Source organism: Meriones unguiculatus, chromosome 5, assembly GCF_030254825.1.
Source record: "Meriones unguiculatus strain TT.TT164.6M chromosome 5, Bangor_MerUng_6.1, whole genome shotgun sequence".
Lineage (NCBI taxonomy): Eukaryota > Metazoa > Chordata > Mammalia > Rodentia > Muridae > Meriones > Meriones unguiculatus.
The window spans coordinates 17,362,522-17,379,364 of record NC_083353.1 but is presented as its reverse complement, the minus strand read 5'-3'; the positions used below and the strand labels follow the sequence as shown (position 1 = coordinate 17,379,364).

The 16,843-nt window shown below is 38.6% G+C and overlaps 2 gene segments (V, D, J or C); both read right to left on the bottom strand.

Moving 5' to 3' along the window:
• Window positions 1-7,821: 7,821 nt before the first annotated feature.
• On the bottom strand, window positions 7,822-8,746 carry LOC132654368 (immunoglobulin kappa variable 4-1-like). The segment is given in 2 exon segments: window positions 7,822-8,252; window positions 8,623-8,746. Coding segments are annotated over 2 exon segments (480 nt in total).
• A 3,661-nt stretch (window positions 8,747-12,407) lies between these two features.
• On the bottom strand, window positions 12,408-15,944 carry LOC110541308 (immunoglobulin kappa variable 4-1-like). The segment is given in 3 exon segments: window positions 12,408-12,446; window positions 15,335-15,654; window positions 15,858-15,944. Coding segments are annotated over 3 exon segments (408 nt in total).
• Window positions 15,945-16,843: the final 899 nt, after the last annotated feature.

The window sequence follows — 16,843 nt, the reverse complement described above, 5'->3', positions numbered from 1 at the left end:
GAAGGGTCTGGGCAGATGTAATTCAGACTTGAAGGGACCACAGATGCCAACCCAAACTACTATACCCAGCAAGTTTGAGACATCTCATCCAAGCAAATTAAGGCAATGGGGAACATAACTACAGACACTGAGAAAATCCAAAAAATCATTAAGTGTTATTACAAAAGCCTATATGCCAATATTTGAAAATCTAAATGAAATGGGCAATTTTCTTGATAGATTCCACTTGCCAAAATTAAATTAAGATCAGGTATATGAATTAAAAGTACTATATCCCCAAGGAAATAGAATCAATCATCAAAAGCCTCACTTCCAAAAATAGCCCAAGGCCAGATGGTTTCAGCAAAGAATTCTATCAGACCTTCAAAGCAGAGCTAACTCCAATTCTCTTCAAACTGTTAAACAAAATAGAAACGAGGAATATTACCAAGCTCATTCTTTGAAGCCAAGTCACCTTGATATTTCAACCACACAGAGACCCAACAAAAAAGAGAACTTCAGACTTATCAGGCTTATTTACATTGATGCAAAAATACTCAAAAAAATATTCTTTCAAACCAAATCAAAGAATACATAAAGGATCTCATTCATGACCAAGTATGCTTCATCCCAGATGTGCAGGGGTAGTTCAATACAGAAATCCATCAATGTCATCCATCATACAAAACTGAAGGATTAAAAATCACATGATAATCTCCTTAGATGCTGAAAAAAGCATTTGTCAAAATTCAACACCCATTCATGTTTAAAATCTTGGGGAGATCAGGAATACAAGGCACGTACCTAACATAATAAAGACAATATACAGCAAGCTTATAGCCAAGATCAAACCAAACAGAGAGAAACTTAAATCAATCCCTCTGAAATCCCACTGGGAGCTTTTGTATTTGATTGTTGCCAGAATCTGCCTGTTCCCTTCTATAAGTAAGCATACCATTTCCTCAGAGTTAATGCACCTCTTATTTCGTGTTCTAAAGCATTTAACATCATATATTCTTTGTAAAAGACCAAATTTACCACAATTAATAGACAGGGTATTTTGATAACTGAGATCTCTAGCTATATAACTTGTTGTATGTTATGGGGATGATGCACATGAGTGGCAACATCAGTTGTCTCTCTTATCCATTCATCTACTGGGGCTCCTCATACTTTTAATGGTCCAAGTGCTCTCTTACATTCAGTATTTGCACTCTCATATGCCAAGATATTTATCAACACTTGTCTGGTCTCAGTGTCTGCTATGGCTCTATGTAGAGCTGAACTCAATCTCTGAAAGAAGTTGGAAAAGGCTTTCTTGGGGCCTTGAATTACCTTAGTAAATGAGTTGGTTGTTTTACCAGGTTCCATAACCATATCCTATGCTCTTAATGTTTCAACACCACATTGTCAATTACTACATCATCAGATTGAATTTGTTTCGGTAAATCAACAGAACAGCCTTCAGCATGCAGCTGATCCTTATCAACATTTATCCCCCATGTTATATTTGTTGTTCTATTTTAGTGGCTTCATTTCTCCACCATGATAACCACTGTTACTACTGACCAGCTTCTAACATAGCTGACACCAATCTCTTCCAATCTTGGGGGATATGTCTATTTTTGGTAGCCCAATTGCTTAACATTTGCTTAATAAAACATGGATGCATTCCATACTTTACCATGGCCTCTTTAAAAAGCTTAAAATGTATCATTTCTACTGGACGCCATGTCCTCTCACCATATGTCTCCCTACCATCAGTAGCAGTCATATGTTGCACAAAGCCTTGCAAACCTGATGGTGCTTGGATATCTCCAAAAGACTCCTCTGGTGGTCCACTTGGCTCAACAGAAACCCGTTTGCCCTGCCTACTGCTCTTTCAGGCTTCTGTCCTCATGCTGGTGCTGTGGGTACCTGGTAGCAAAAGTGGGTGGAGCAGGGTGGGCAGTAATCTGCCTTCCAGCCTAACTTTCTTTCCTCTTTCTTTCTGGGGAAAATGTAATCTGAGACATATGGCCTGAGCCCTTTTGTTTTCCTTCTATGGGCACTTCTTTCTTTCCCAGCACTTTAACCACTATTCATAAACTCTCTAGATACATAACCAGCTCTGCTATCTTTTCTAACGCCAGAGAATTGAGTGAACCTTCTGAAATTTCAGCTTTCCTTCCAACCTTTTTCCATATAGAATATATAGACAATAAAGCAAAACAAGAAACCCCCACTTTTGGGACAAGACATTGAATACCCAGTGGCAGTAGCCACTATATTGCCAAACTCCTACAAAAATATTGCGCACTTATCAAAACCTGACTATTCTTCCACTGCTTTAGAAGTGAAGTAAACCACATTGTACACCAACTGTTGACATTGATTTTTTTTTAACACACTCACTTTATTTTGGGTTATAAAATGCTTATACCTCAACAAAGGGTAGGGGAGAGAGAAGGTAAGTATGAAACCTGGGCATAGTTCGCTCTGCTTTTTTTTTTTTTTTTGCTGAGTAGGGTCATATGATTCTTTTGGGAGAAATACTAATACCAGTCCTCCAGAAATCCAGAAGTCTAGGTACCCAGAAAATCAGCAAACTGCAAATGCAGCAGGGAATGTACCAGCAGCAAGCAGTCCTCCTCCAAGCAGCCATGCTTTCTTCCTCTGGGCTCTCATATACATATTCCCTTCAGAATCCTGAGAATTCAACTAATTCACCTGGCAAAGACCATGCTCCACATGAAACACTTAACAGGTATAGACTAACAACCTAACAACTTGGAAGTTTAAGAACAACGTGTTTACATATCATAAACAAAAACATCGACAATAAGTTTTTGTGTCAATGATCTGTCTATTGGTGAGAATGGTTTTTAAAAATGTACCACTACCAATGTGTGAAAGTCCATACGTCACTTAAGCTATAGCAGTATTTATTTTATAAATTGAATTGCCTTGTGTTTGAGGCATAAACGTTAAAAATTGGAATGATATTTTGGTTGGTTTATACATTGATAAGTATGTAGTATCTTTCTCTAATGATTAGATTTGGTTTGGGTCTAATTTGTGAGATATTAAAAATATCTACTATATATAGAGACATATAGATAGAAATATATATGCATATATATATATATATATTGCTGTGTATTGTAGTCTGGGCTATTGTGAGATTATGTATAGTCTGTATTTTTAAAGGTATAATTAACATCCATATATTGGATTTTTCTATTACAAACATTCTGTAGGGATGGTTTTGCAGATAAATGTTTTTTAATTTGACTTTTTCATTAAATATCTTATTTTCTCAATCTATAGAGATTAAAAGGCATGCTGTACACAGTAATCTGGCCTGGCATCTCTAGTCTCTTAGATTCTGTAGCACAACTGCCTAGGCCTCTATGGCTTTTCATGTCTTCATTGAGAACTCAGGGGTGGTTCTAATAGGTCTGCTTATTTATGTTACCTGCCCTTTTTCCCCTGCAGTTTTTCTATTCTTTTCTTATTCTCTATGCTTAATGTTTGGATTATTATGTGCTGAGGGAACTCTCCATCATGGTCAGGTCTAATTGATGTTCTGTTTGTTTCTTTTCCCTTAATAGGCATCTCCTCTGGATTAGACAAAATTTTCTTCTATGATATTTTTGAAAACATTTTCTGAGCCTTTGAGATGAGTGTCTTCTCTTTCCTTTGTAACTATTTTCCTTAGGTTTGGTCTTTTCAAAGTGTCCTGGATTTTCTAGATATTTCATATTAGAGATATTATAGATTTAACATTTTTCTTTACTGATGTATGTAATTTTCCTTTTGTATCTTCAACCCCTAAGTTTCTGTCTTTCATCTCTTTTATTCCGCTCAGGAAGATTGCCTCTGTACTATCCATTTGAATTCCTATATTTTTCATTTCTAGCCTTTGATTTGTTTGGGGTTTTAATGATTCTATTTCTAATTTCAGGTCTGGAAGAGTTTTGTTCACTTCCTTAAAGTATTCATATATTCTTAGATGCTTTTGAGAAATGCATATGTATACACCTTAAGGAACTTTTACCATATTCATAAAACTGTTTGAAGGTCTTTAACGTGTGTTTCAGCTATGATGGTCTTTTAAGGTGCTTCAGATATGATGGGATATTCAGGGCCTGCTCTTGTAGGATAGTTGGGCCCTAGTGGAGACATATTGCCCTGGCTGTCATTGATTGTACTTTTACACTGGTATTTTAGTGTCTGCATTTGGGATGGTTAAAAGACTAGGTGCTGATTTCTTGTCTTTGTTGAAAATTTGTTCCTTGGTTTCTCTTTCATCTCTGGATTTTCAAATAGTCTTTTGGCCATGTATTGCCTATTCTTCTGACCTGTTCTAATGGTATGTTCACAGGGAATGCTGACCAGTGTTGGAGGCTGTGTAACTTGGATCATTAGGGATAAGATGATTGCAGAAAAGTGGTTTGTAATTCTTGGGAATGAGGTCAAAGAGTCAACCATGTCCTTAGCTACAGAGTTGGGAATGAAGCCATGGGGATTGGATGTCAGGAGCAGTTGGAGAAGTGTGGGTCTGCCTTCATCCTACTTGTGATCTGGAAGGAGTAGCTCTTGGCTTAGCACAGGTTGTGAGAGGTGGGGTCTAACACAAAGCAACAAGTGAAGAGTTGGAGAGGATGGTTTGTGGACTCTACAGGAGTAGTGGCAAGGGGAGGGGAGGCTCTAACTGTTGCTATGTTGCAGCACTAGGAACACAATTTGGGAACTGGGTCTGTGTAATCAGAGAAGAGAAGATTTGCTTGCTGACAGCCTACCTGGATATCTGGCAGATCAACTTCTATATACAAATCCTTATTCATTGAATATATATATATATATATATATATATATATATATAACATATATATAATATATAAATTTCTTTTTTTAATTCGTTATTCTTCTGTCATATATTACACCTGGAACTTCCATTCTCCCTCCCTACTTCCCTTCTGCCTCAGATCATCTCCTCCTCCTTTCCTTCTTTCCTTTCAATAAAGTAAAGAGTTGGCCTCCCAGGGATACCAACAGAACACTGCATAACAAGTTACAGTAAGACTAGGTAGAAATTCTTATGCCAAGACTAGACAAGGCAACCAAGTAAAAGAGGCCGAAAGACAGGCAAAAGAATCAGACATATGAGGTGCAGAGCCAAACAAGGAATTCTCAAAAGATTAATATCAAAATGGCGAGAAGCACTTAAAAAAACGTTCAGACTCTTTAGTCATCAGGGAAAGACAATTCAAAACCTCTGAGTTTTCATCTTAAAATGAGAATAGCTAAGATAAAAATGCAAATGATGACAGAAGCAGGAGAGGATATAGAGAAAGGGGAAAACTCCTCCATTCCTGGCAGGAGTGCAAAGTCATACAACTACTTTGTAAATCAATCTGGCACTTAAAAAAAATGGGAACAGCTCTTCCTCAAGATTCAGATATTCCACTCCTGGAAATATAACTAAACGATGTTCCTCCATACAGTAAGAACATTTGTTTAACACTGTTCAGAGTGGCTTTATTCATAATAGCCAGAAATTGGAAACAACCCAGATGTCCCAGAAAAATGGATAAAGAACTATAGTACATTTACTCAGTGGTATACTACTCAGCTTTTAAAAACCAGAAAATTTAATTTGTGGACAAATGGATGGAACTGTAAAACATCATCCTGAGTGAGGTAACCCAGACCCAGAAAGACTCACATGGTATGTACTCACTTATAAATGGATTTTATCATATAGTACATGATAACCATACTACAATTTACAGACCAAAAGAAGGTAAATAACAAGGAGGACCCAAATGAGGATGCTTAAATCTCAGTCAGAAGGAGAAATACAATAGATAATGGAAGTGGTTGGAGAGAGGGGATAGGGTAACATAAGGAACAGAGAGTAATGAAGTTTGGTATCAGACCCCGGGGAGAGTGGGAGCAGGCTAAGAGGGCTTGCAGAGAGAAGAGAAACCTTGGTTGAAGGCATCTCTGTGACAAGTTGCAGACCTCCCAGGATAGACTCCAGGGAGGATATGAGGGTGACTCTTGCTGAGATTCCTAGTAACAGAGGTCATGGAGACTGAAGAGGCCATGTTCTAACCAGGTGAGACTCCTAGTTGAGGGTGGGAAACACCAACACACCCACAAAAACTTCTACCCCAAATTGACCCTGCCTGCAAGATGTGCAATGACAAAAATAAAGCAGAGATTGACAGAATGTCCAACCAATGACTGCCGCACCTGAGACGTATTCCTTGGGATACAACCAAACCCTGGCTTTATTAACAGTTTTCTGCTATGCTTGTAGACTGGATGCTGCCATAGCTCTTCTCTGAGTGGCTCCATCCAGACCTGATGGAAACAGATGCATAGACCCTCAGCTAAACATTGGGTGGAGTACAGGGAGTCCTGTGGAAAAGTGGGTTAAGAAAAAAAGGGGGCGGGCAACAACTTCAAAGAAGAGCAACAGAGCCAAACAACCAGTGCCCACAAGGGTTTGTGGAGAATGAATCACCAACCCAGGACTGTTTGTGGACTAGAACTCGTTTCCCTACACAGATGAAGCCAAAGGGTGGCTCAGTCTTCATATGAGTTCCCTAGTAAAAGGAATGGGAGCTGACTCTGACATGGACTCTGTTGCCTGCTTTTTAACCAAATTTCTCCTGGTAGGGCTACCTCTAGACCACTGGGGAAGATGATGTGTTCAGTCTAGATGTGACTTGATATGCTAGGGTTGGGGTGTAGGGTGGCTTCCCTTTTAGAGGATTAGCGGAGGAGAGATAGGACAAACAGGTAGGTAGTATGGGACAAACATGTGGGGAGGGACAGGGCTAGAGCTAGTATGTAAAATGAATAAATTAAAATTTAAAATAAAATAAAAAGAAACCATGGCTGTGGAGGTCATATGCCCTAAGAGCGAATGTACAAATGTACCATTGTTGTTTTTCTAAATGGGCATGACATCAAACTTCTTTGTAACCTTTATATGTATCTTCATAGAATGGTGCTATTATTAGCATTCATTCTAGAAGCCTATTTTAGCCGTAGACATTGGCTAAAGCAGAGGCTCACAACTCATCAAAGCACTGAGCCTATGTGACTGTGTAGTGGTCCTTCATTAATGGGATGTCTCCCTCCTCACAAATCAGGGACTCCATAGAAGAATATACAAAATGAACATAATGACCAGAATTGTGAAGGAGTGCTGTTTGACAGTGCCTTTTCGGAATGACATGGCCCTTGAACTCATGAACATACTGCCATGATGAATACTTGCATCAGACTTGCGGCATCAAGATTTCTTCACGCAAGGAGAAATGGCAGATATTAGCCTTAACCTTCACTGAATGTCTCTGAGTTACCTCATCAGGATGATCTCCTCTAGTCCCATCCATTTACCTGCAATTGCATGATTTCCTTGTTTTTAATTGCCAAGTAGTATTCCATTATATAAATGTACTCCAATTTCTGTATCCATGCCTCGGTTGTGGTACATGTAGGGTGTTTCCAGATTTGGATATTATGAATAAAGCTGCTATGAACATAGTTGAACAAATGTCCTTCTATGTTTGAGCATCTTGCGAGTATATGCTCAGGAGGGGTATACATGGATCTTGATGTAACACTATTCCTACTATTCTGAGACAGCTCCAGATTGAAAAGAGTTGCAAAGAAGATGTAGAAGGTAACATTCCCACCAGCAATGCTGACAGGTTCCCATTTTTCTGCATCTTCTCCAACAATGTTGCAATTTCATGTAATGTATTCTAATACCAAAATATTTAAGAGACAATGAACCTAAAATTTTGTATTGGGCTCTGCAAACATTTTCATTATTTTTTAAACACACCTGCTATCACACAGAAGAGGGAAGTGTGCAGGCCCAGGGCTGTATGTGGTGCAGACAGCTGGTGAGACTCTCAAGGAGGTTTGTGTTGGAGGCTGAACCACTGTGGGAGGATAGCTGTAAGTCTGCAGGCAGTAATAAAATGCCAGGTCTTCAGCCTGCACACTGCTGATGCTGAGAGTGAAGTCTGTCCCAGATCCACTGCCTGTGAAGCGATCAGGGACCCCAGTGTACCGAGTGGATGCCAAGTAGATCAGCAGTTTAGGGGATTGCCCTGGTTTCTGCTTGTACCAGGCTAAGTAGTTCTTTTGATTTCCAGTGTTTAGAAGACTCTGACTGGACTTGCAGCTGATGGTGACCTTCTCTCCCACTGACACAGCCAGGGAGGATGGAGACTGGGTCAACACGATGTCCCCACTGCTACCTGCAATAATGAGTAGGCAGTGAACATGCATACATACACAAACATAGATATTTATATGATTCTTGAAATGTGATATTTATTCGCAGCTGTCAGGATGCAGAGGCTTGAGGTTGTCTGTGAGTTCAAGGCCAGTCTGATCAACAAGGCAAGTCCACAGAGCCAGGGGTCAGTTACACAGAACAACCCTTTCTCAAACACCAAAAGAGAGAAAGATAGAGAGAGAGAATTTTAAGAAATTTGTCATTTAAATACCTGTATCATATTGTCAGTGAATTATTATGTAAGAAATGCTACTCCATCTTACACACTGTATATTCCTTTCATACAAAGATAGGACTCTGAAATTATAAAACACTTTTAAATGTCTCACCAGACACCCAGAACAGGAGCAGCATGAGGACCTGGGTCTGTGACTCCATCTTGCTCCCCCAGCCTGTCTGATGTTGCTCTGTTCATAGGGAAAAGGCCTGGTTTATAAATTCTGAGCAGCTGGGCTGTACTGGAGAAGCTCATGCAAAGCAGTCAGCAAATACAAAAGCACATGCCTGGGCAGTTGTATGTGTATGTGTGAGAGAGGGTGGAGACAATCAAGAGCTAAAAATACTATCACAAAGAGTGTTAGTATTACAGAAGTGAGCAGTTTGCAGCTCTCATGCAGAAATGTACCAGGTGCTTGAAAACCAGCTTTGGGTTAAAATCCAAGACATTTTTAAAGCAGTTGACTTTTGCAGAAACTTTAGGAGAGTTATCTCAGATTGACGGTTCTATGGAAATGATGTGTTCAAGATATCACAACAACAACAAAAGAAACATATAATAGGGAAACATGTAATAAAAGAAATTTAAGGGTTAAGGTGAAGAATGAGCAAATTGAGAAAAGAGGAAATTTAAGCTAAATTTGTTCATTGTCTCCTCTCTGCAAAGCCACTCATATTGAGGACAATGAACAGTGGCTCAGACATGTGGGCTTCTGTTTCCAGGCTACACTTGGAGATGTCAAGAATTCATTCTTTAATAATTCTACAAGACTTAATTTAATCCTGTGACCAGAGAAACCATAATCACACAGCAAATGTAAACTCAAGAGAAACTAAAATATAATTAGCCACAATTTTGTGGAATTGGAAGAGTGCACTAAAATTGAGAGAATGGAACAAACCAGGTTTATCATGAAATCATCCCTCTATGCCAACACTTCCTAAAATGATTAATTCCAGAAATTCATATTCTAGGATAATTTAGAAATTTGCAGTACTTAAACTGGGTTGTGATAGTCTTGTCTATATAGTAAATATATTTTAAAAAATGTCTACAAAATCAGCAGCAACCTTTTTAAAATCAAGCAATAATTTTATAATGATCAATTGAATATAACATCAGAGGATTTTGCCATCCAAAGAAAACAAGTTTGAATATGAATGAAAATCAATAACAATAACATAAATAAAAGGCTTTGAAAGATTCAGATTATCAATTAACTTACAGGCCAAGTGTTATGTACAAAGTACAAGGTACAGAAAAAAATATTATGACAAGGAGTGGAGATTCACATATATACTCTCAGAGCTGGGGAGACAGAAACAGGAGGATTATGAGTTTGAGTCCAGTCTTTGGTACTAAACAATCCTAGTCCAGATAATCAATTCAGAGAAACAACTCCTAAAAATTGTGTCCTTCTCTTTGTTAGAGATGGGAACCCATGTGTATTTCCTCTTCTTACCACTGGAACCCCATCTAGCTTAGACCTGTACTAGACCTGTGTATGCTACCACAGTCTCTTTGAGTTCATGTGTACTCCTCCAGCTGTTTCTGGAAGACACTGCTTCCTTGATGTCATCCATTTCCTCTGGCATTCCAAGTCTGTCTGCCTCCTCACCAGCAGAGATCCCTGAGACTTCAAGTAGGGGGTTTAATGAAAATGCTCCATTCAGGACAGAATCCTTCAATGTCCCTCACTTGTTCTCCTTTGTCTACTTTTAAGTCTCTACATCAGTTCCCATTTACTGCAGGAAGGAGCTTCTCTCGAGAGTGACAGCCAAGAATCTGATCTATGTGTAGAAAAGAATGCTATTAAGAATAATGTCTTTTCTGTGTTCCTTTAGCAGAACTGTACTATCTGGGTTTTCCCAAAGCCCATGGCCTATCTAGACTCAGTTTATTGGACACCTGAGCAGTGTCTGTCATGGGCTCCATATCCTGGAGTGGGCCTTAAATCCAATTAGAATAAAATTGGTTAGTCCCAAAATCTTTCTAGACCACAGGGTTTTATTATAAGTGGGTGGGTGGTTACTTTTCTCCTCTGATAGAATGCAGAGTATCTTTCAGTACAGTGAACAGTAGTCAGAAGGGGTTCAGGCTCTAGTGAGGCACCAGTACAATTCCTCCGTGTTCAATGAGATTTTGTGGTAATAGGAAGGCAAGAGAGAGAACAAAGAAAGATTTACTTTGTACTAAGGGCCATTTGAGGGATTATATAGAAACCTAAACCAAATATATGTGTATGAAAATATCTAAATGGAATCACAAAATAACAATAGACACAAAACAGCACCTAGATATTTTTCTCTACCAAGTGAAACCTCCACTTCAAGGAATGGGTGACATTTAAATGAGTTGTTGCCAGAGGGTCCCCATGGAAACTCCTAGGCAACTCTGGCTATTGGTTGCCATCTGCAAATTGATGGATTGCTGAAAAGGCTTGGTTCTTGTTGTTACAGACTGAGGGGAGCCAAGGCCTTTGAGTACATGCGCGCACACACACACACAGACACAAACACACACATATAACCTTGTTCTTTTGGCACTGTTATAAGATGGTATGGTTGTGTGTACTCTGATGTCTCCAAAGATCTCAGACATTGTCCACGTATTTCTGCAGACTGTTTCGCACACTATGGCTATTAGATCTATTGCTCTTCCATCAAAAAGTAAATGATAGCCATATCACCCTCCTCACCCCGTGGGCTTCCTCCCTTTGTCTAGCTCTCTCACCTCACCCACCTGCATATTTGCATATTGTTGCCTGAGTCACCCTTGCAAGTGTGAGGTAAAAGTTCAGCTGCAATCTTGCTTTAATTCATCTGGAATCCTTAGTTCAGTTTCTCAAAATGAGGCTTTTTACTCAGTTCCTAGAGTTGCTGATGCTCTGGAATCCTGGCCTCCCTCTTGTTAGAGGCAAGAAATGAGTTGAATGGGCACATATGGGGAGGTGTGGGACACTGCTGCTGGCCAAGTGTGTTTAATTCAAATGCAAATGTGCCTGTGGATTTAGACCTGTATCTTGATATATCTGACAAGAAGAACATGGGCTCTGATGAAGATGGTCACACAGAAGGAGTAAGATGATATGAGAAGATCCTAGAACAGTGGTTCTCAGCCTTCCTACTGTGGGAATATGTGCATGTGGGAAGACATGCATGGAGAAAGAACAAAATTTCCAAATTTTCCTAATGCCCCTAAGCACATTTCTGCCATTTTCTGCAGTATGTTTAGGTGTAGTAGAAATCTCAGCATTGTTGACTATATATTCACAATACCTATCTACTCTGATATATGCTGAAGTTGTGCTACACAGCATAAAATTAAATATGAGAAAAGGTGAAATTCTTTTGTAAAAATAAGTAAGCACAGCCATGTCATTCACATGATGATTTTCTTTCATCTTAAATGAATTATAAAATTATACAATATAAAATGCATTAAAATAATATTCTAATGATTTGTACACTAATGTTTGTCTTCTAAACCAAGCTTATATGCCTATATTCCTGATGTTGCATTGAACATTTCACAGGTGATATCTCACTTCCAACATCCAAGCCAGGTATGGGCTATAGATACTAATCTATACATTTCAAAAGTGGACCCTAGGGACTTGACAGCCTCCATGGCAATGGGTCAAAAACATGCATATTTCCTTCACAAAATCAGCAGATTAGAGGCAGGGGTGGTCAACATTTATTATGGTGGAAAAGGCACACAACCTCCTCATACAGTGCTTTAACCTAAAATGAAAACCTCTCTTCTTAGAGGTCCAACTGCCATCATGTCTTTGGAAGGTCATAGAATATTTTCTGAACTTTGTGAAAAAAATAAAAATAGATAAACAAGTTACAGATGAGTCTATGCCCCGTGGGAAAGACAGTTTCATCCAGGCTAAGCCTTAATGGTGCCTTCAGCTAAACCATCCTCTGCCTGAAAATATGGAGCAGAAGAACATATATTGTCCATTCTCTTCTAAATGAACAGATGCGAGTAAAGGAAGGAAAGTTCCAGGATTTCAAAATCATGTGCTCTTCTGAAGATGGCTAGGGCTCTTAGCTGGTGTTTTGGGGCTGGCTGATTTTTTTCCTTTTTGACAGTGAGATGGAAACCGAAGCAAAACCATAAAAATAACTTCATCTGAATAACTAATAAAAAGAAAATCATAAAAGCAACTATAAATGACAGTAATACTATGCAGTCAAAGCAATCAGTATATGCTTCTCAAGGAGTACCAGCTCCTGGGAACCTCAATGTGGAGGATGCTTAAGAGACATGGAACTACCATATAATTCATGTACTACTACACTAGGCATGACCTTGAACAAATATAAACCAGCACAACATAGATATATACCCATACCCATATTTATTGCTGCACTACTTACAGTAGTGTGCACTAAATCAACAAAATGTGTATCAACAAATGAATAGATAACATAAGAAGGTGCAATGTGCAAAGACACTTACTCAGCAATAATAAAAATGGGAACCACATAATGTGTTAAATTTTGACTCAATATGTTGAGAAAAAACTCATTGCACATTTGAATTAGAACTTATTTTTTCTGTGTTTGGGGATAGAGTTCAGCCACCTTCTTCTGGACGTGGCTGATTAGTTGTAGTCTTGAAACCTTCCACATCCTTGGTGATTTTCTTAATGCATGCTCTGTCAGCAAGTGTGAAAACCATTGAATAGAAAGATCAGGCTTCTACCCATGACAGCATGAGTGGTTGACTCAGGACTTTCTCAGAGTTGCAGCCTTTTGAATAAGTTTTAAGTAAGACTCTATTGCAAAATGAAAAGAAAAAGAAAAAAAAAGTTTGTACCAACATCCTTACTGATCTTATAAGAAGGTTTTCTTGGATGTTGACATGCAGAAAAATGAAAATAGATCCATATTTATCACCCTGCACAAAACTAAAGTCTAAGTGGATCAAAGACCTCAACATAAAACCAGATATTCTAAATCGGTTAGAAGAAAAAGTGGGGAAGAGCCTAGAACTCATTGGCACAGGAGACAACTTCCTGAACAGAACAACAACAGCACAGGCCTAAGAGCAACAATCAGTAAATGGGACCTCATTAAACTGAAAAGCTTCTGTAAAGCAAGAGACACTCTCATCAGATCAAAATGACAGCATACAAATTGAGAAAGGATCTTTACCAACCCAACAACTGCCAGAGGGCTGATATCAGGAATATATAAAGAACTAAAGAAGTTGAAAGGAAATAATTCAAGCAACCCAGTTAAAAAATGGGGTATGGAGCTAAACAGAGAATTCTCTGTAGAAGAATATAGAATGGCAGAGAAACACATAAGGAGATGTACAACATCCCTAGCCATCATAAAGATGCAAATCAAAATGACCCTGAGATTTCACCTTATACCAATCAGAATGGCTAAGTTCAAAACCTCAAGAGACAAAGCATGCTGGAGAGGCTGTGGAGAAAGGGGAACCCTCCTCCATTGCTTGTGGGAATGTAAACTGGTACAACCACTATGGAAATCAATCTGGTGCTTTCTCAGACATTTAGGAGTAGTGCAGTTTTGATAATACCTGGACTGTGGCCTATGAGAGCCCGAGGTAAGGATCCAGACATACCCTGCTATTGCATCAGCACATATTTGACCTTCTATGCCTTTTCTGTGCAGTTTTTTTTTTTAATTTAACACAAAAGTGTGGGGTGTTTGCATGTGTACTTTTGTTGACTCATTTCATATATTGCTTTCTTTATCAGTTCATCATTGGCTTATATTGTACACTACCAGACATAAGAAGAGCTCTCAGAGCTTGGTTTGACACCCATTCTCTTGGTAGATTTACCTCCATCTCTCAGCATGTGGATGGAATTAACAGTTGGTGTGTTTCTTGGGAAAAGCAACAACTGGGTACAATTTTAGCCTAGTCCAACAGTATGGGCATCTGTATTTCTTAGTTTCACTTAAGGTTATTAAGAATTGTTTTTAATTTCTATAATCTGGGGGGTCTTCTTAGACTAAATTATTGTTTGTTTGTTTGTTTCCTTTTCCCCTGCTCCTCAACTATAGTGGAGTTTTCTGTCTTACAGAGTTGGACTAGGTACTCATGTTATTACTTGCTAACCATTTCCATCTATTCCAGTTATGATATCAATCATTTTTTTGTGCTCTTGAAATTCAGACACCCTTTCCTCTTTCTATATATATAGTATTTTTACATTATCTTCTGTAGTGCTGTCTTCATGGTCACGGTCATTTCCTTAGATTGTGATTTTCTTGTAATGTCATTATTAGTACCTCAATTTAAACTTAAGTTTTTCTGGACATAGTTAACTTATTTGGCAATTATCTACTATCAGGATCTATTATGACACACTATGAAAAAAAGGAAGGAAGGAAGGAAAGAAAAATGGAAGGAAGGAAAGAAAAAAGGAAGGAAATTACTCTATAATCTAGAAAAAAAAGATGTGAACACTTTCCTAAAGTCTCCAAATTTTAAATAAAGTTTTCCATCATCATCACTATGTTGGATATTAGGACTCAAATGCTGTAAAAATATAAGTCTGAAATTCAAGCAACAGAGTTTATAGTCATGTGTTACAGAAGGAATACAAAGATAATGAGTTTTTTGTTGCATTTTCATATAAAGTTTTCTCAAACTAAAAGACATAATAATCGTTGAACCCACAAATTTGTACTGAGCTCTGCAACCTTTTTCATCATGTTTTCAGACACACCTGCTATCACACTGAAGGGGAAGTGTGCAGGGCCAGTGCTGTGTGTGCTGCAGGCAGCTGCTGAGACTCTCAAGGAGGTTTATGTTGGAGGCTGAAGCACTGTGGGAGGATAATCATAATGCTGCATACAGTAATAAACTGCCAGGTCTTCAGCCTGCACACTGCTGATGCTGAGAGTGAAATCTGTCCCAGATCCACTGCCTATGAAGCGATCAGGGACCCCAGTGTACCGAGTGGATGCCCAGTAGATAAGCAGTTTAGGGGATTGCCCTGGTTTCTGCTGGTACCAGGCTAAGTAGTTCTTTTGATTTCCAGTGCTTAAAAGACTCTGACTGGACCTGCATCTGATGGTGACCTTCTCTCCAGCTGACACAGCCAGGGAGGATGGAGACTGAATCATCACGATGTCTGCACAGGCACCTGCAATCAGTGTTACACAATAAACATGCATGTAGACACAAACACAGACTGTAAAAACAGTTGAAATTTGCCATTTAACATCTTTGTACTAGCATGTTGTCAAAGTATTATTATGTGAGAAATAATGAGTCTAGCAAAGTCTAATTTTTTTTTATTTAAAATGAAATAACTCTGCAAAGATTATAAAGTTTTGAGTTTCTCACCAGACATCCAAAGCAGCAGGGATATGAAAATCTGGGTCTGTGACTTCATCTTGCTCTCCTTGCTGTCTGATGCAGTTCAGTTCTCACTGCAGAGGCCTGATTTAAATATTCTCAGCATCTGGGCTGAGCTGTAGGAGCCCATGCAAAGCAGTTAGCAAATACAAAGCAAATGTCTGTGCAGTGTCTGGTGTGTAGCTGGTGTGAATCAACAGTCAAAAATACTATTACAGGGAATGTGACCAATCACTGGAAAAGATTGCCTTTCAGCTCTCAAACAGGAAAGTATTAGGTGCTCTAATAGCAGACCTGGGTTAAAATCCAAGACATATTTAAATCAATTGACTTCTGTAGAAACATAGGAAGAGCTATACCAGATTTACACTCTTAGGGAATGATAAGATATGTTCAAGAACATCACAACACAACAAAAGAAACAGGATAAGAAGACATGCCATAAAAGAAAGAATGAAGAGAGGGGAAAAAAGAGAATTGAGGTTAAATGTGTTCAATAATACATATTTTAAAAGCCACTGTTATCCTGAAGGCAGAGAAGAGGGCTTCAGACTTTTGTGCTATTGTTTCTTAAATAAACAACAAACTAAGATTCAAAGAGCAGCCAAGAATTCACTCTGTGGTTGTCATGGCAGACATTAACTTAAAACTGATATCAGAAGAACTTTAATCTCAAAGCAAAAGAAACCCATCAAAAACAACATGTATCCTCCCCACAACATCAGGAAATTGAAAGAGGGGTCTAAATCTGGAGAAATGAATCAGAAAAAATAGATTTTTCATGAACTCTTTTCTGTACACCAACTCTGCAATGAGTTTTGTTTGTCTACTACAAATTTAATTATATTTTTATTAATTATAGTTTATTCACTTTGTTTCCCAGCTGTAGCTCCCTCTTCCATCCCCTCCCAATCCCACCCTTACTCCCTCTTCCTCCTCTGTACACCTGCCCCAATACAATGAAAGAGGAGTTT